Consider the following 19988-nt stretch of genomic DNA (forward strand, 5'->3'; position numbering starts at 1 on the left):
GGTCCAGTGTGCTATCCAGTGTCTCCTTGAGCAGAGTGAGAGGAGTTCGATGAACTTCGCAGGGTTCCCAAAGAGGACTTCAGATACCAGCTGTAGGAATGGCCAGGACTAGGAGAGGGGTCAGTTCAAATGAGGAGGTGGGAGACTTGGAGGAAGAGGAAGGGGCTGGGAGCAGAGTGGCCTGGTGTCTGGGAACGGGGAGGGGAGGTGCCAAGAGGTATTATTAAAGACCCGCTGAAAACGCAGCAGGCGAGAAACTGAGCGAGTCCTAGAGAAGATGGTGAACAAAGTTTGGGCCGCGCAGACTAGAGCACGGGGCCTCGGTGCAGACCGCCGAGGGCATCCCAGACACAAATCTACAACCCGCGCGTGGACCGCGTGTGTCTCCTCTTGGAGCACTGCAAGCCTGGCGCCGCTAGAAGTGTCCCAAGTCTCGGCCAGAATGCCATGGGCGGGCGGGGAGCCTCTCCTGCCGTCGCCCTCCAAGGGGAGAAGCAAGCAGCCCCGACGATGCCCGACCCCGTGTCGCCCAGCTGCCAGGCCCAGGCTCGGCCCTTCCTCCCCGAGTAGGCAGCGGGGGCGGCTCCGAGCACCTGGAGACGAAAGCGAGTTCCAAACCGAGTCTGAGGATGAGAGGTGGGTCTCGCCAGTGCTAGAGCCAACTGTACTGCCCTTTCCCACCTCCGTACCCTCTCCTGACCCCCGCTTGGTGCTACTTACTTCGGTTCAAGGGGTTCCCGCCGACCTGGGCTGACGCCACCAGTTCCAAATAAAGAGTCCAGAGCCCCACGGACACCACCGCGAGCGCCAGCAGCAGCCGGAAGCGCCGCCGCAGCAGCTTGACCGGGCGCAGGAGCAGCAGGAGCAGCGCGGCGCGGGGACTCCCCATGGCGCTGCGCCCCGGTGGCCGCCGCCAGTCTCAGTCCCCCGGCCGGAGCCAACGCCCCGGGCGCGCCGGGTCCCAGCCCTAGCCCAGCGTCTCAGGGCTGAACCGAGGCCGTCTCCCGGGCCGCGCTCCAGCGGGGCACGGGTTCATGCTCCGCGCGCCAGGGGTCGGTCCGCTGCGGGGGAGCCACGCACTGGCCCCAGGTCTCTTCAGAGGCAGAGCCCGGCTCCTCCCCCCCCCTCCCCCCGAGTATCCTCCGCGCGGACTCCCCTCTCCACGCCTCTCCTCGTCGCAGGCGCACTGCCTCGCCTCCTTTCCGGAGCACTCGCTGGCTCGCTCGCACACTGCCCACCCAGAGGTTCCCTAGGTGCTCGCCAAGTCGCCTCGCCTCTCTACCCCTCCTGCCACTGCTTTCTCCTAGCCTAGCCTCGAGGACGCACCCACCTGTCCTGCTCCTGCCCAGGCCCCGCCCCCAGAGCACAGGTGGGCCCCGCCCCCAAAGAGCCCTAGTAAGTGGAAGAGCCCATCTAGCCTTCTTGGGGCAGCAGGAGGTGAGACCAGAGGACTGGTCACTGGCGCCCCCGCGGACTAGGGATGGGTGTTGTGTAGGTGGGGGCCAGTAACGATCTGGACTCAGCATGACTGAAGGAAACCGGTGTTGCTCCCCAAGCAGAAGTGAAGCTGGTTAGATGCAAGGTGGGGTGAGGGCTCATGTTGGGGTGATGCCTAAGGTTCAGGGCCTTTCGTGGCCTACACCGACTCTACTCCCTACTTTAGGTAACAAGAGTAGGCATGATATTAGTTGAGATCAATGGCCACTTAAATCAGCCATCGTTTCCTCTAATAGGTCTGATTTGAAAACGCTTCCTTCCCAGCCTCAACCACACCTCCAGGAGGTACTGCGAAGTTACGTTATGTGCCCCCCCCCCCCCCCCCCGCAGTGAACTCCAAGTAACTTTTCCCAGACTACAATGAAATACCTGTTGGTGGAGAGTAGATGGTAAAGAGTTCTGAAAAAGAATTAATCACCTGACCAGGCGGTGGCGCAGTGGATAGAGCGACGGACTGGGACCCAGAGGACCCAGGTTTGAGACCCCAGAGTCTCTGGCTTGAGCACAGGCTCATCGGGTTTGAGCAAGGTTCACCAGCTTGAGCCCAAGGACCTTGAGCAAGGGGTCACTCCGTCTGCTGTAGCCCCCGGTCAAGGCACATATGATAAATCAATCAATGAACAACTAAGGAACCACAACGAAGAATTGATGTCACCCATCTCTCTCCCTTCCTGTCTGTCTGTCCCTCTCTCTGACTCTATCTCTGCCACAGGAAAAAAAAAAAAAAAATTAATCAAAAAAGATAGAAACTCACTCAAGTTGAAAAGATCATCAAGACATTCTGGGACCTGGCTGGATTGCCCAATGGATACAGCATCCTCCCAGTGTGCTGAGGTCGTGGGTTCATCCTCAGTGAGGGATCATACAAGAAGCAACCAATGAGTGCACAACTAAGTGGAACAACTAGTTGATGCTTCTCTCTCTCAATCAATAGAAAATAAAAAAAAAAAAAAATGTAGTATTTCAGTTCTCTGCCTCTAGGCAGGTAAAACCTGGTCTTATTTAAATGAGGTAATTAAGGTCCGGAGGAGCAGAGTGAATTGGTTGTTATTTTTTTTTTTTTTTTTTTTCAGAGGGAGAGGAAGGGAGAGAGACAGAAGCATTAATTTATTGCTCCACTTATTTATGCATTCATTAGTTGATTCCTATATGTGCCAGGACAACACTCTAACCAACTGAGCTACCGGGCCAGGGTAATAATGCAGTGTTCCTTTCCATTATTACTCCTGGAGAAAATGATCAAGAGACGATGAATAAAGTGAAAGTACATAACATGCAAATACTTCTGAGACAAGTTCACAGAATGGAATGCTATGTTTTCCCTTCTTTCTGCTACCAATTGTCTCTACTTGACTATTGTAACTTTTCCTAAAGTAGCTCTTTGGACTCCAGGCTCCCTCACCCAACCCCAGCCATCCTCTTCACTACTACCAGGTAGTCTTTATAAATTCTCTTATGCATCCAACCTGACTGGTGATGGCACAGTGGAACAATGAGGTTCCAGGTTCGAAACCCCAAGGTTGCCTGCCAGCTTAAGTGCTGCCTCATCCTGCTTGAATGAAAATTCACCAGCTAGAGCATGGGATCACAGGCTTGAGCATGGGCTCGTGGGCTTGAGTGTAGAATCATTAACAGGATCCCATGCCCGCTGGCTTGAGCCCAAGGTCACTGGTTCAACTGGAATCACACTTCTACCCTAAGGCACACAGCAACTATGAGTTGATGCTTCTCATCTCCTCATATCTCTCTCTCTCTCTCTCTCTCTCTCTCTCTCTCTCTCTCTCTCACACACACACACACACACACACACACACACACACACAATTTTCTTATGCATCCATATACCTAGTCAGAAATATTTAATGGCTTCCCAGTGCTTACTAACTAAAATGAAAACTGTAAATCAGAATTCAAGGTCTTTCAAAACCTTTCCAACTTTGTGACGATCTGAATCCTGTTCCAGCAAAAATGAATTAATTTATTGCCCTTCAACCACATTTTATTTTCTAGTTTCCCGTTTCTTCAATATCCATTTTGGGTTCTGTGAAGCTTTGTTGAACCAGCTGAATTCTGAAGCTTTGTTGGACCAGCCCAATTCTAACCCACTTAGAGCTTTAGTAGAATTTACAGTGGTCCCACCCACTGATATGTACAGACTCACTTTTGAGTGTATATCTTGTTCCTTCAACTTCAAATTCTGAGGCTTCAAAAGTGGGAACATCTCATTCTCGGTATGCAGCCTGTCGGAGAGGGAAAATTATCTTCTTCTTTTCAAGTTCTTCTGGCTAAACTAATAACCAAATTAACACAAGACAGATTAGCAAAAGAAAAACAAATTAAAGTTTAATAACATGTATACCTTCTGTATATAAAGGAGAGACCAGGAAAGCTGGGTAAACAAAATGCTGGAAGCCACCACCTTTTAAATACCACCTTCAGCTAAAGACAAAGCTGTTGTGGGAGGTTACGAGGACAAGCACAGTGAGCAAGGGTAAGACTGCATGCAGGTTTAAGACCATCCCTTCTGTGATAATGAGGGCATGTCTGGTTCAGTGAAGGGGACAGCATTACAAATGGCCATTTCCCTTACAAATGTAATGTCCTTTCACAAAGGGTAACTTTTACTTGTATTTTTGTTTTATTTTTAATTTTTAGTTATTGACTTTAGAGAGAGGGAAGGAGGAACATCTGTTTGTTGTTCCACTTATTTGTGTATTCATTGCTTGATTCTTGTATGTGCCCTAAGTATCGTACCTGCAACCTTGGCATATTGGAGATGATGTTCTAACCAACTGAGCTACCTGGCCAGGGCCTACTTGATTTTCAGACTTCTCCCAGGTCTGCTGTTTCATAAAATTAGCCAGCCTAAAATAATCAATATCAGCCCTGGTTAGTTGGCTCAGTGGATAGAGAGAGCATCAGCCCAGCGAGTGGATGTCCCAGGTTCAATTCCCTTTCAGGCCACACAGGAGAAGCATCCATCTGCTTCTCTCCCCCTCCCTCACTACCTTCTCTTCTTCTTCTCCTGCAGCCAGTGGCTCGATTGGTTTGAGTGTTGACCCTAGATGGGGTTCCCAGATGAGTTCCGGTCTGGACACTTGCGGGAGTCTGTCTCACTATCTCCCCTCCTCTCACTTAAAATAATAATAATAATAATAATAATCAATATCCCAAAGTGGCATATTTTGGGGTATTAAACTTTGCTTCTTGCCTGACCTGCGATGGTGCAGTGGGTAAACCGTCGACCTGGAATGCTGAGGTCACCGGTTCAAAACTCCAGGCTTGCCTGGTCAAGGCACATATGGGAGTTGATGTTTTCTGCTCCTCCCCCTCTTCTCCCTCTCTCTCTTTCTCTCTGTCTCCTCTCTCTAAAATGAATAAACTACCCTGTCCAGTTGGCTCAGTGGTAGAGCGTCGGCCTGGCGTGCGGAAGTCCTGGGTTCGATTCCTGGCCTGGGCACACAGGAGAAGCGCCCATCTGCTTCTCCACCCCTCCCCCTCTCCTTCCTCTCTGTCTCTCTCTTCCCCTCCCGCAGCCGAGGCTCCATTGGAGCAAAAGATGGCCCCAGGCGCTGGGGATGGCTCCTTGGCCTCTGCCTCAGGCGCTAGAGTGGCTCTGGACACGACAGAGCAACGCCCCGGATGGGCAGAGCATCGCCCCCTGGTGAGTGTGCCGGGTGGATCCCGGTTGGGCACATGCGGGAGTCTGTCTGACTGCCTCCCCGTTTCCAGCTTCAGAAAAATACAAAAATAAATAAATAAATAAATAAATAAAATGAATAAACTAAACAAAAAAATTAAAAAAAAAACAAAAACCCTTTGCTTCTCTTTATAGCAAAATGTCCATTTGGCATTCAGTAATGTTTGAGGATAAAGGTGGCTCTTGGAGTGAACATCCCCCAGAACTTTCAGGGTAGTTGTTTAGCAAAAGGTGAATCTGAAGGACAATTCTCTAATAATAAATAGTCCCAGGGAAATGCCTCTGTGAGTTCCAAACCACAGCTGTGTGCACTTCCTATGCGCTTTCTCTCCAAATGACCGAGACAGGAGCAGCCAGCATGTATAACCCTGGCTGAGGCAGGTGGGAGGTGACCAAAGCCCTTGTAAATAGAGTCTCTCTCTCACTGGGGTCAAGTCTGGATGATTGGATGTAAGGCTGAGTCACTTTCAGGACTTTGTCATGGAAATAGGCCCCAAGAGTGGCCATCCTGAGAGAACATATGCACTCACTTCAATCAACCAAACCCTTACGGTATCTATTATGTGGGAACTGGGAGAGATGTAAAACAGAAAACATGCTGTTAGTTGAGAAGAAAACAGGTCCCACAGAAAAACAAATCTGACACTTTCAAGGCTGAGTTTCCGGTCCAAAGAGTAAATTCCAAAGAAATTCAGAAAAGAAAAGAGATCACTCTAGACCTCCAATTCTGTGCCCTCCTCTTCTTACTCATTATTCCTTTGTTGTTGTTTTTGTATTTTTCTGAAGCTGGAAACGGGGAGGCAGTCAGACAGACTCCCGCATGCGCCCAACCGGGATCCACCCGGCATGCCCACCAGGGGGCGATGATCTGCCCATCCGGGGCGTCGCTCTGTCGAGACCAGAACCAGTCTAGCGTCTGGGGCAGAGGCCAAGGAGCCATCCCCAGCGCCCGGGGCCATCTTTTGCTCCAATGGAGCCTCGGCTGCGGGAGGGGAAGAGAGAGACAGAGAGGAAGGAGAGGGGGAGGGGTGGAGAAGCAGATGGGCGCTTCTCCTGTGTGCCCTGGCTGGGAATCGAACCTGGGACTCCCGCACGCCAGGCCAACGCTCTACCACTGAGCCAACCGGCCAGGGCCTGTTGTTGTTTAAATGCATTTTATTTTTAGGCAACCTACATGAGATGTTTTATTAAAAACAATGCCTCCGCTCCAGATAAACCAAGGCCAAAATAAACGAAGAGCTCAAGATAACCTCAGTCCCATTTGTCCTAATCCTCAATCCCATTTTCATCCTGGAGTGTGGATGAAAAACAGCAGACAGTTGTGATAACAGGTGATAGATCCAAATTGCCAAATTTGTTTATGATTTTTCATTTCTAAACCATCCTTAAAGAGAATCATGCATGGGGGTCACACAATCCTCACAGTAGTCTAGTAGAGCATGCCATGTGGATTCATGTTTTCATCACTGGAGAACTGATAGTTTTTTGAAATTAGCAAGGAAGTGCTTGATTTGTTCTGCAGCCCCTGTCATAAATGGCTTTACTCTTTCTGGTCTCTGTTCTTCAAGTTTCCCTTTGATTGAGTTCATATAATCTTTCATGTCCTTCTTGTATACTGCTCTTTTGTGAAGCTGATTTCCTGCAAATGATGGTTTATGACAATATCAACATTAGTAATTACTGTGCTTTTGTTACCTTCACCTTTAAGACCTTCAATGGAAGCATTTCCACTAATAAATGAGTTGCCCCCCCCCCTTTTTTTTCCCCGTGAGAAGAGGGGAGATAGGCAGACTCTTGCATGTGCCCAGACTGGGATTCACCTGGCAACCCCATCTGGGGCTGATGCTCCAGTACTGAGCTATTTTTAGCACCTGAGGTTGACCCTGTCAGACCAACCAAGCTATCCTCACTGCCTGGGGCCACACTCGGACCAATCAAGCCACTGGCTGCAGGAGGGGATAAGGGAGAGAAACAGATGGTCACTTCTCCTGTGTGCCCTGACTGGGAATTGAACCTGAGACATACACATGCCAGGCTGATGCTCTATCCACTGAGCCACCAGCCAGGGCCATGGTCCAACTCACCATATTTCCCTTCACCTTCAGCCCATCTGTGATCTCCCTGATCTTATAGATGTCAACCCATTTTCTCATCTGTAAAATGAAATCAGTGAAACCTACAGCATAGCTTTGGGTATGAATGATTTACATGTGTTGAAAGAGAGAAAACAAATAAATGCTCGCCAAGATGACCATGGCACTTTGGGGTAGCTTTAGCACTGTTCTTTCTCTATTAGAAATTCTCTCAAAGGAACTCAGTCCTTTATTTCTCAGTCTAAAATATTGGCTTAGTAATGGCTCAAAGATCCTCATTCATTTATCATCAGAATTTCCACTACCAAGATGTCTCCATGAGACACATTTGAATAGCAGAGAAACTCCTGAAGTAAAAAAGAAGAGGACAGTGAAGGTTTGTATGAACATTATGGGCAATAGGGGTTATGGAAGGCAGGTCAGAGAAGGAGATCTTTAGGGATAATGGAAAGAAAAGCAGAGGCTAAAGATCTGGTTCTAGCCCTGGCCGGGTAGCTCAGTTGGTTAGAGCATCATCCAAAAATGCCAAGATTAGGCCTGACCAGGCGGTGGCGCAGTAAATAGAGCGTTGAACTGGGATGTGGAAGACCCAGGTTCGAGACCCCGAGGTCGCCAGCTTGAGCGAGGGCTCATCTGGTTTGAGCAAAAGCTCATCAGCTTGGACCCAAGGTCGCTGGCTTGAGCAAGGGGTCACTTGGTCTGCTGAAGGCCCGCAGTCAAGGCACGTATGAGAAAGCAATCAATAAACAACTAAGGTGTTTCAACGCGCAACGAAAAACTAATGATTGATGCTTCTCATCTCTCCGTTCCTGTCTGTCTGTCCCTGTCTATCCCTCTCTCTGACTCTCTCTGTCTCTGTAAAAAAATTAAAAAATAAATAGATTAATTAATTAATTTAAAAATTTTTTAAAGTGCCAAGATTAGGAGTTCAGTCCCCAATCAGGGCACATATAAGAATCAACCAATGAATGCATAAATAAATAGAACAAGTAGATGTTTCTCTCTCTCTGAAATCAATCAATAAAAAACTAAAAAGAGGCCCTGGCTGGTTGGCTCAGTGGTAGAGTGTCAGTCCGGCATGTGGAAGTCCCGGGTTCAATTCCTGGTCCGGCCACACAAGAGAAGTGCCCATCTGCTTCTCCACCCTTCCCCCTCTCCTTCCTCTCTGTCTTTCTCTTCCCCTCCCGCAGCCAAAGCTGCATTGGAACAAAGTTGGTGGGCACTGAGGACAGCCCCAGGGCCTCCGCCTTAGAGCTAGAATGGCTCTAGTTGCAACGGGTCAACACCCCAGATGGACAGAGCATCACCCCCTGGTGGGCATGCTGGGTGGACTCTGGTTGGGCGCATGCAGGAGTCTGTCTGACTGCCTCCCCGCTTCTAACTTTGGAAAAATACAAAAACAAACAAACAAAACCCCCCCAAAAAAATAAAACACTAAAAAAGTAAAAATAAAAGGAAGGAAAATGGGCTAAAAGTTTTAAATAACTTGCTCAAAGTGATGTAGGTAACTTGCATCTTAGATGGGATTCACACTCAGGCTTTCTAACTTCAGATCCAGTGCCTTTTTTCCTTTTGCACATGTTGTTTCCCTCGGAGTTCCCTGGGAGAAAGATATTCACCCTGGAAACTCTGAGCTCACTCTCAACACATTTATAACTCACCCAGACACATGATAATTCTTCTCATCCTCTTTCTCCACATCCTCATCAATGCTGCCTGTTTTGCTCTTTACCACAGAGATACTTTTTCCTATCTCTTTCTTCCATGAATCCATCTTTTACAAATCTTTTTGTAGAGTTTCTACTAGGGAAGCCAATCCCAAGAGAAGGTGGAAACTCTCATTGACTACTTCTTATTGGCTGCTTTTCATGATTTCCAGTACAGTCGGGCCCTTCTGTCTGAATGATAGAAAGAATTTTACGAGTTCTGAGCAAGCCTTAGTTTGCCCATTATTACCAAACTAAAGGAGTTTGTTCACCTGTGTGCATCAAAAACTAATCAAACACAAAAAGGAATCTGCACCCAAGAAGTAAAGGTTTATTTTGAAGGAAATGGTGCCAAATCCAGGGTCATAGGTGAGCTCATGCTAGGGAGAAGGAGGTGTGTGAGTCAGGGTGCTAGATGTGGCCAGCTTGAATTAAAAGGAAAGAAAGGAGGCCCTGGCCGGTTGGCTCAGTGGCAGAGCATCGGCCTGGTGTGCAGGAGTCCCAGGTTTGATTCCCGGCCAGGGCACACAGGAGAAGCGCCCATCTGCTTCTCCACCCCTCCCCCTCTCCTTCCTCTCTGTTTCTGTCTCTGTCTCTCTCTTCCCTTCCTGCAGCCAAGGCTCCACTGGAGCAAGGTTTGCCCAGGCGCTGAGGATGGCTCTGTGGCCTCTGCCTCAGGCGCTAGAATGGCTCTGATTGCGGCAAAGCGACGCCCCAAGATGGGCAGAGCATCACCCCCTGGTGGGCATGCCGGGTGGATCCCGGTCAGGCGCATGCGGGAGTCTGTCTGGCTGCCTCCCCATTTCCAGCTTTGGAAAAATACAAAAAAAAAAATAAAAAAGGAAAGAAAGGTGAAAGGTCATATTAAAGAAGTGAAGTTTCTGCCTGGTTATGCCACATGTGGTCCTAAATATTTGTATACTAGATAGGAAAACAGATTAATATTTACTATACTTATAGAAGATTACGTGCAAGACTGCATGTTGGGAAGTCAAAGAAAAAACGAAGAGGAGCAGAAATGTTATGCTGAAGAGTCAGAACAAAGCACATTGGCTAGAAAAGAGCCTAGGCAAGTCACCTACTGAGCTTAGAGCTTCATCTTCCTACCATGCAAAGAAGATATTGATAAATTCCACAAGCATGATGCCCTAGACCAGAACTAGATGCTTCGAAGCTTAATTTTGGCATCTCTGGCTGGGTCGTGCTTCCTTTTCCAGTCTGTAGTGTGAGTGCCTCTAATTACTACAACCTCTCTTCCTGCCTTCCTCTTCCAGGGAAGAGGATTCCCTAGCAAGTCAGCAGACAATTATCCAAGTCAAAAATTAACTGTGACTTGTGGGTGTTTCAGCAGAGTAATACCAATTATTTCCCTCCCCTCAGGTTTGTGTTGTTGCTGGGAAACCTACAAAGAGAAAGGGTGAGTAGCACTCTTGGTTGCTCATTAGTTGGTGCTGAAACAGAGGCTAAGTGAGCCTTCCCTAAAGTTCCATCTTTCTCCTACCAGTAAAGCCCACTGGAAACACATTCTCACCCTTCTCTAGAAAGATACTCTCTCCTGTCTACATTCTGCAGTCTGCTACTACAAATAATGGTGAAGGGCTTGTAGCTGAAACTGAGGCAAAAGGACCCACAACTCTGAGTAGTTTCGCAAGTTCTTGCACATATTTGATGTTAGAAGCTGTATGGCATGACCTGCAGTGGTGCAGTGGGTGGAGCATCGACCTGGATGCTGAGGTCCCTGGTCTGAAACCCCAGATTGCCCAGTGAAGGCACATGTAAGAAGCAACTACCGCAAGTTGATGCTTCCTGCTCCTCCCCCACCTTTCTCTCTCTCTCTCTCTCTCTCTCTCTCTTCTCTCTAAAATCAATAAATAAAATATTCCAAAAAATTTTAAAAAGAAGAAGCTGTGTGGCTCACCATGGCTCCAGGCCCATGGTGCCTAATGCCCATACCTCTAAGTCAACTCTTGGTACTTTCTTCTTTTCTCCCAAGGATACACCATACAGGTTTCGTTCCCACAAGTACAAACACACACAGGTGTAGACATATGTCCCTTTGTGAGTGAGGCTGCATAGATGATGGACTCAGGTGCAGCTTTCTTGCATGCCTTAGCTCTCTGGCACCACCTTCTGTAGCACTGAGGGTGGGTGTTCTCAGCATTTTCAGAATAAGCTGTAGGTCTCTAGGCCTCTGACTTCACAACTCCAGTTCCTAACAGGGCTTGTCAGTGACCAGATCTGTTCTACATTCTATAATCCATAGTAATGGATACATATGAGGCTCTGCCTCTTCTAAAGCACATTTGTTTAAGGATGCCTTCCCCTAATAAAGCAGAAATGAAGTATAGATGTTCCTTCCCTTGCCTCAAACACAACTGAGTGCACTCACCTGCTGGGATGGTTGCAGGCAACCCGGCCAGTGGACGCCAGGGCTGGATTAACCTACCTATGGTTTTGCTAGGGGAGAACAATGACCCTAAAGGCCAGTACATGTGCAAAGTGCCACAAAACAGCTCAAGTGCTCAAGCTCAAAACAGACTTTCTGAAAACCTTCTTTGTCTAAGTTCATAGGTTCAGGCTATAAACTCTGGTTAGAGAACCCTAGCCATGCCATTTAACACTAAATCACTGTAGCATCTCAGCAACATGTCTCACTTTCCAGACGGTGATGCGGGGCACTGATGAGAGTCAGAGCTGTGAGTTTCAGGTTTCTCAGCCTTGTTATCTAAGGACCAGCTGCTTGGGATTTGATCAGGGCTGGTTTGGGAGAGAGGCAGACGCCGTCTTTTCCCCAGAACAGACTACTCTTTGAGCTCTGCCGCCACCCAGACTGGGGATGGAAGAAAGAAAACAAAAATCCCCACTGTATGTGGTTGTCCGGAATTTAACTTAGCCCTGGAGAGGTAAAATGAAAGAGCAACATTGCTTTTCCACTCTTAACGCCCTCTGCAGGCAGCAAGCCTCATTAACGCCGAGGCTGTCAGGACTGAGAAAGGGGTTAGGGTCTGGAAAAAAACGATTTCTGACCCTCTCAGCAGTGGGGGAGGGGATCTCATCTTCGTAGCTCAACACTAAGTTCCAAGCGGGAGTGTCTGACTTAAAGTCAGTTTGCAAAACATAACCGAAACAGAACATTCTCGTTAGGTTAGAGAAAAGGATGAACCCAGTTTAGTGGTCTGGAACAAGAACAGTGAAACCAGTCGTGTGAAGAAGTTTTTGTATTGTTTTCCTGCTACCTCCTGTATTGGCCACATACACAGCATGGTGGTGGTGGAAGGTGGTCAGGGTGGGGGTTTGTCATCAGGAACAATTTTTTGGAAATAGTGAAGCGCTGAGTTCTTTCTAAACTTTCATATGGTCCTGGCGCTTCTGTCTTCTGCCTTTACAAGGATTCTGCTCTCCAGGCACCTTACTCAAAAGAGGACTGTCAGTGTAGCTCAGTGAGAGAGGTGTGTGTGGAAAACCTTGCATTCTGTCATGCCAGGTCTTTTTTGATTTTCCTTCAGAGTGTTTAGAAAGTAAACTCAGAGGCTTCACATCAGTCTCTGAATTATTTTTCTCATCTCGGTCAGCCTCCCTTTGCTATACAATGTCCAATCCCAGTGTTATCTTGGCTTTCTAGGTTGAATATTTTGTTTTTAGGTAAGTTTCCCCTAAATTCCATAGTATAGTATTCTCAGTGGGGATTATTTCTGAATTTAGAGACCTCTGGGAAAAGAAACCCAACACATTCTCACCATTAGTAGTTGAAGTCATGGAAATACATGAGATCATGTAGGGAGAGGACACGGGTGACTAGTGGAGAGAGCCCAAGTCAAAATACTGAGAACAGTGACACTGATGGGGCAAGCAGAAGAAGGGTCAGAGATATGAAGTGGGCAAGCCCAGCAGACATGGGAGTCAGATGAGCACAGAGCTAAGAGGCAGGAGAGCAGAGGCAATGTCAGTGCAGATATGGACAGAGCAGCACCCTTAAATGCCAGTGCCCAGGAGGTAAGGCTAGGAGACTAGCTGTGATGCACCAAGAGATGGGGAGGGATGAACTCAAGAGGGGTCTAGTCAGACTGAGTTGACATAAAATACAGCATCCCAGAGATGTTTTAGAGAATTTAAGCAGAGAACATGTAGAGAAAGAAAAGTTTCTTATAAGGTAATTTTCAGTTCGTTACTTTGGCATGATCTAAGAAAGAGAGAACAGAGGTGTTTGCACAGAAAGCACATGGCTGTTTTCTGCAGAAGCTTATCGGGTATAGGGGATCCAGGACTGCAGTGGGAAAGCTACTCTACTTTCAGTACGAGAACTCCAGACTGACCAGTTCAATCTTGACTAATATGTTTTTAAGATTTTATTTATTTATTTTAGAAAGAGCATAGAGAGAGAGAGAAAGGTAGGGGGAGGAGCAGGAAGCATCAACTCATAGTAGTTGCTTCTTGTATGTGCCTTGACTGGGCAAGCCCAGGGTTTCCAACTTGCAACCTCAGCATTGCAGGTCAACACTTTACCAACCGTGCCATCACCAGTCAGGCAATCTTGATTCACTTTTGAACTTGGATCCAAATGAAATCTTGTAAAAGTCTTCATGATGCCTGACTGGTGGTGGCACAGTGGATAGAGTGTTGACCTGGAAGGCTGAAGTCACCAGTTTGAAACCCTGAGCTTGCCTGGTCAAGGCACATACTAGAAACAACTGTGAGATGATGCTTCCCGCTCCTCCTCATCTCCTCTCTCTTGAAATCAATAAATAAAATCTTTAAAAAAAAGTCTTTATGACAATTCTACATTAGATTCACTCAGGTTCTAGATCCCTTTATTTGTTTGTTTGTTTGTTTATTGGCAGAGACAGAGAGGGGCAGACAGATAGGAAAGGAGAGAGAAGAGAAGCATCAATTCTTCATTGTGGTACCTTAATTGTTCACTGATTGCTTTCTCATATGTGCCTTGACCAGGGGGCTACAGCAGACAGAGTGACCCCTTGCTCAAGCAGGCAATCTCAGGGTCTCGAACCTGGGTTCTCCGCATCCCAGTCTTATGCTCTACCCACTGCGCCACTGCCTGGTCAGGCTAGATCCCTTTATTTAATATTTAATTATCCATTTCCAAATGTCAAGGCAATGTTGCCAATTAAGAAGCTCTGGAAAAATCATCATAGCAATATCAACTTGTACTAACTTAAGATTAGCCCTGACATTTTAAAATACTAAGTGCTTAGTGAATGTGACAATTAGGAGCCAAAACAGGAAGGAAATGTCACAAAATCAACACAAGGCCTATCAGAAATATCATGATTCAATCTAAAGTCACTGGGATGCAAAAACTACAGACTATGTCAGATGGAGTGGCCAACTGAAGGGAAATGGCAGTATGTACACAGAACTGCTCTGTATGACTTCTTACAACCACATGTGAATCTATAATCATCTAAGATATTACAGATATAGCAGTCCCCCCTTATCTACAAGAGATATGTTCTAAGACCCCCCCAGTCTGAAACCACAGATAGTACTGAATGCTATATATATGGTGTTTTTTCCTATACATACATCCCTATAATAAAACTTAATTTATAAATTAAGCACAGTAAGAGATTAATAACAATAACTAATAATAAAATAGAACAGTTATAACAAGATACTGTAATGAAAGTTATGTGACTGATTTAGGGACTGTTGAATAAAAAAAGGGTTCCATTACACAAGCACTGTGATACCATGACAGTCGGATAACTGAGGTGGCTATTAAATGTGTCTAGCCTGGATATGATGGACAAAGGGATGACTAATGTCCTTGGCAGGATGGGGTAAAATAGCGGTGGATTATATCGTGTTACTCAGAATGGTGCACAATTAAAAACTTATGAATTGTTTACTCTTGGAATTTTCCATTTAATGTTTTTGGACCATGTTGATTGTGGGTAACTCAAACTGTGGAAAGTAAAGCCACTGATAAGGGGGGACTACTATAGATAGATAGATGGCTAGATACAGTGGTGGGATTCAGCCGGTTCACACCGGTTCGGCAGAACCAATAACTAATTTTTTGTTGAGTTCGGAGTATGGTTGTTAAAATGGCACTTGTAATCAGTGCTTTTTCTAAGGTGGGCACCTAGGCAGCCGCCCAATGTGAAAAGCACAAATTTACATTCCTTATTCTTTTTTAACATTCATCCACGCAACAGCGTATTCTAAGTGCCCGTAGTAATGTTCATTCCATCCATAGGTGAAAAAAATTGCAAGTGAGGACACCAATCAAGAAGCAATATGAAAATATCTTAAATAACAGTTTTATTGTTTTTTTTCAGGTACTATTTAATATTTTTTCATTAATATTTTAAAAGCAATGTTAAGACTTACAAAAAAACTGTTTTTGCAGTGTCTGCCTCCGCTAGCAGCTAAATCTTCCCTCCAGCTCCACCTCTTCACCGGCCCTTTTTCTTGCTGGTCTGCCTATGGTAAATCCATTTTGGCTCTGTGCTCTTACCTACTTGGGAAGTAAGGAAGGTACCTGAGCAGACTGTGACTTGCTGCAATCCTAGACATTTTTCCATTGACAGTTTAACTCAATGAAACCCTCCCTCATCAAGTTTCACCCCTCACAATTCTATCACTTGCCCTTTATTGGCTCCCTCCCATTTTTCCAAACAGCCATTCTTTTCATCAGGCTCCCCATCACATCAATGTGCATCTCTCTTCCAGTGGATGGCCTTGATTTTATTTTCTCTATAAAAAATGAGGCAAAATGCCTGAGCAAGTCATGGTGCAGTGGATAGATAGAGCGTCGACTTGGGATGCTGAGAATACAGGTTTGAAACCCTGAGGTTGCTGGCTTAAGCACGGGCTCATCTAGCTTGAGCATGGGGTCACCAGTTTGAATGCGGGGTCACCAGTTTGAGTGTGAGATCATAGACACGACCCCACAGTCACTGGCTTGAGCAAGGGGTCACTTGGCTAGAGCCCCCGGGTCAAGACATGTATGAGAAGTAATCATTGAACAACTAAAGTGGTACAACTACGAGATGATGCTTCTAGTCTCTCTCTCTTCCTGTCTGTCTGTCTCTTGCTGAAAGAAAGAAAGAAAGAAAGAAAGAAAGAAAGAAAGAAAGAAAGAAAGAAAGAAAGAAAGAAAGAAAGAGAAAGAAAGAAAGAAAGAAAAGAAAGAAAGTAGAGAAAGAAGAGAAAGAAGAGAAAGAAAGAGAAAAAGAAAAAAGAACGAGGCAATCACCCCTTATCTACTTATTGCCTCCATCAGCACTCACTCTCACCTGACCTATGGCGGTGCAGTAGATAAAAGCAATAATCTGGAACTGTGAGGTTGCTGTTTCAAAACCTTGGGCTTGCCTGGTTAAGGCACATATTGGAGTTGACGGCTCCTGCTCCTCCCTCCATTCTTTCTCTCTTTTATCTCTAAAGTGAATAAAGTCTTAAAAAAAAAAGTAACACTGGCTCTCACTCTCCCCCAGCATCTTTTTCACAAATATCTCCTCTCTCATCCCTCTATCTTTAATATGTATATTAATTGGTCTTTTTCCTTTTAGTCTATAAATATGATTATATCTTCTCCAACCTAAAATCATCAAAACTCCTTTCCTTGGTTTTATCAACACTAAAGCTACTTCCCATCTTCCTTCTTGTCTCATCTCTCAACCTAATATGGGCCAACCTCCACTTCACTTCACTAAAATTGCTCTAAATTTACCTTCTACTAAATTGCCAAATCTCAATTGTAACTTACCTTATTTTTCTGGAAAGTGACAACACGGCCAGCCTCTTACTTTTTGAACTTCTTATTCTTCTAGGTTTCCAGGAAACTTGTCATTCAGACCATCAGACCATTCTTTTATTAGTAGATATCTCTTCTGATGCCTTCTTCTCCTTCTTCTTCTTCTTTCTTCTTTTAACTTATTTTAGCAAGAGAGGAAGAGAGAGAAAGATAGAGAGAGAGAGAGAGGAACAAATGTGTTCCTGTATGTGCCCTGATCTAGGGATCAAACTGCAACCTCTGTGCTTCAGACAAGGCTCTAACCAACTAAGCTATGCAGCCCGGGTCTTCTTCCTATTCTAAATGCTTCCCACCTCTGATCTCATCTACATCCTAGTTTGGATCAATGATTTCAATTATCTCTATATGCTAATAATTCCAAATCTCTATCTTTAATCTTAACTTCTCTTCTGACCTCCCTCATCCCTCATCCCTAATCTCAAAATTACAGGAAACCTACTGCTTCTCACATATGCTAAATCTCAGTTAACACTGCTATACACATGGTTCCCCACACCAGAAACATTGGACTTAGAGAATTATCCTTAACTCTTCCCTAATGCTCATATTTCATCTATTACAAAGCAATGATGTTTACTCTACTTCTAAATCTGTCCCTTCCTCTCTATTTCCAATGTCTTCCTTTAATTCAGGCCTTGAACTTCTGTTCTGAATAAGGACTGTAGCCATCTCCTTTCTTCTGTTCCTCTATGGTGTGAACTGTGACAGTACAATCTTGCTCTGTTGCAAATATTACAGTAAATCTTGGTATCCCAGTTAGTGTGGTGTGTGTGGAGAGGCAGTGAGAATCATAAGACTGGACCAAAAATAACAGTCAGAGGCTATCTTGTGAAAAAAAAGTAACATAAATTTCATTGGATGAAAAGATGACATTATTAAGTGACTCTTATACACTGGCTAGAAGAGAAAATATAAAAGACAAAGCAGATGACACTGATGGCTCTTTTCGTTTTTTTGTTTGTTTGTTTTTGTTTTTTAGAGACAGAGAGAGAGTCAAAGAGAGGGATAGTTAGGGACAGACAGACGGGAACAGAGAAAGATGAGAAGCATCAATCATTAGTTTCGTTGTGACACCCTAGTTGTTCATTGATTGCTTTCTCATATGTGCCTTGACCGCGGGCCTTCAGCAGACCAAGTAACCCCTTGCTCGAGCCAGCGACCTTGGGTTCAAGCTGGTGAGGTTTTGCTCAAACCAGATGAGCCTGCGCTCAAGCTGGAAACCTTGGGGTCTTGAACCTGGGTCCTTCTGCATCCCAGTCCGATGCTCTATCCACTGCGCCACCGCCTGGTAAGGCAGCTCTTTTCTATCTAAAGATCTTTTGCACCATCATTTGCTTTGTTCCTGCAGATACTGCAATAAATCCTGGTATTGAGAGATTGTTCCTTGCCTTGATCTGCAGTACAAGAATTTCCCAGGAAATAAAAATATTATATTTACTTATTAATATATGGTGCTTCCTCTACCCCCTCATTTTTTTTAAAAAAAGTATACCTTTTAAAAAATACTTTTTAAGCCTGACCAGGCAGTGGCGCAGTGGATAGAGCGTCAGACTGGGATGCGGAGGACCCAGGTTCAAGACCCGGAGGTTGCCAGCTTGAGCGTGGGCTCAACTGGTTTAAGCAAAGCTCACCAGAGGAAGACAAGATGGCAATGGAGTAGGCGGACGTACCAACTTCCACCTCCCAGAACCAAAGTGGATTACAAACTAATTTTAAGAACCATCATCTGGAAAAACCAACTTTGGACCAAACTAAGAAGACTTTTCAACCAAGGAACACTGAAGAAGGCACATTGAGACTAGTAGGAAAAGCGGAAATGCAGAGAGGGCTGCCCAGCTTCCCAGAGCAAATGGCAGCCGGGAGAGACTGGCGTGGCAGGAAGTGAGTTTAGCAGAGAGGGGAGGGTCCTGAGTCCCAGGAACAAAGCCCCAGCCTGCAGCCCCAGAGCTTAGAAGAGGCGTATGGACAGTATTTAGCTGGAAACAAGACAGGATACTGTTTGTGAGAAAGATACTGATTTCTCAGACCCAGGACTCTTCTTAAAGGGACCGTGCTGAAAACCTCTCTCACAACCACTCACCCGGGGCTCCAGGGGATGGGGAGAGAGGAAAGGACGGGAGCAGCAGGAAGAAAGTGTAATCTAGGAGGCACAGGAAGAAACATTTTGAGAGACAGCCACCCTAACCCCTGGGATGAGTCACTCCCCAAATCTGAAGTGAATATTTCCCCTGGAAACAGCAATACCAGCAAAGGGAAGCAGGACACCAGCCAAACAAGCTCTCCCGTGGCACTCAGAGCAGAGTCACTTAGAAGGAGGGAGCTTTTGGGACTACAGTAGTGAGTGTTAGGGTCTGAGCTGCAGTGCCCCCACCCACACGGCTGAGGGCTCACCCGAGGGCGAGTGGTGGCAGGACGCCGAAGTGCAGTTCTGTTGGCAGGGGCGGAAGCCGGCTGGCCACCATTGAGGCCTGGGTGTGAGCTCAGTCTTGCCCGTCTGGAGAGGAGAGAATGTGCAAAAGTGGTCAAGCAGAGCTGTGGGCCACCTGCAATCCAGCCTGTGGGGGAAGGGCAGGAGCCCCAGAAGGGGCAGAGACCCGCCCTTCAGCAAGGGCACAGGAGCACAGCCCTGCCCCGCCCACAGAACCCAGGCTTGTGGCCTGACTTGAGAGCCGGCTCCTCCTGCGGGGGTGGAGCCAAAAGCGCAGAACAGGTGGAGTCCCGCTACTGAGCGTGGGCACACAGTCCCACCCAACCTGCAGAGCCAAGGCTTGCAGCCGTCCCATGAGCAGGCTCCTCCTGCAAGGGCGGGGCAAAAGCCCAGAATCAGGCGAAGACCCACAGCTGAGCAAAGGTGCTCACCCCTGACCTTAGGGCCGAGCATAATGCCACCTGCGAGGGCAGGGTGAAGGCCAAGGCCACCAAGGCTTGTACACATGAGCATGTGATCACAGCCACTCCCGTGAAGGAGAGGTGGAAACTACAGCAACAGCCCCAGTGGGCAGGCACCAACAATGCCCATACCCGAACACCCTAGGAAGCAAGAGCAAAGGGGGTGGCAGGCCTGCAGACAGACCATACCTAGGGAACAGAGAGGACACACTCAGTGGACTCCAGTGGCCAAAACCTTCTTTTAAACAGACAAAATGAGAAGGCAGAGAAATGCAACACAAATGAATCAAGAGAAATCCCCAGAAAAGGACCTGAATGAGTCAGAT

General features: G+C 46.6%; 1 protein-coding gene and 1 pseudogene across 1 annotated transcript in view; both read right to left on the reverse strand.

Moving 5' to 3' along the window:
• B4GALNT3 (beta-1,4-N-acetyl-galactosaminyltransferase 3) overlaps positions 1-1237 on the reverse strand; it is a 121140-nt gene extending 119903 nt beyond the window's left edge. Inside the window, exon 1 of the mRNA XM_066369538.1 lies at positions 721-1237. Coding sequence (XP_066225635.1) covers positions 721-889 — 169 coding nt within the window. The 5' untranslated portion in view covers positions 890-1237. The remainder of the gene's footprint in view (positions 1-720) is intronic.
• Positions 1238-6482: 5245 nt separating this feature from the next.
• LOC136391711 (translationally-controlled tumor protein-like) lies at positions 6483-19235 on the reverse strand (annotated as a pseudogene).
• Positions 19236-19988: the final 753 nt, after the last annotated feature.

Source organism: Saccopteryx leptura, chromosome 2 (assembly GCF_036850995.1).
Source record: "Saccopteryx leptura isolate mSacLep1 chromosome 2, mSacLep1_pri_phased_curated, whole genome shotgun sequence".
NCBI lineage: Eukaryota > Metazoa > Chordata > Mammalia > Chiroptera > Emballonuridae > Saccopteryx > Saccopteryx leptura.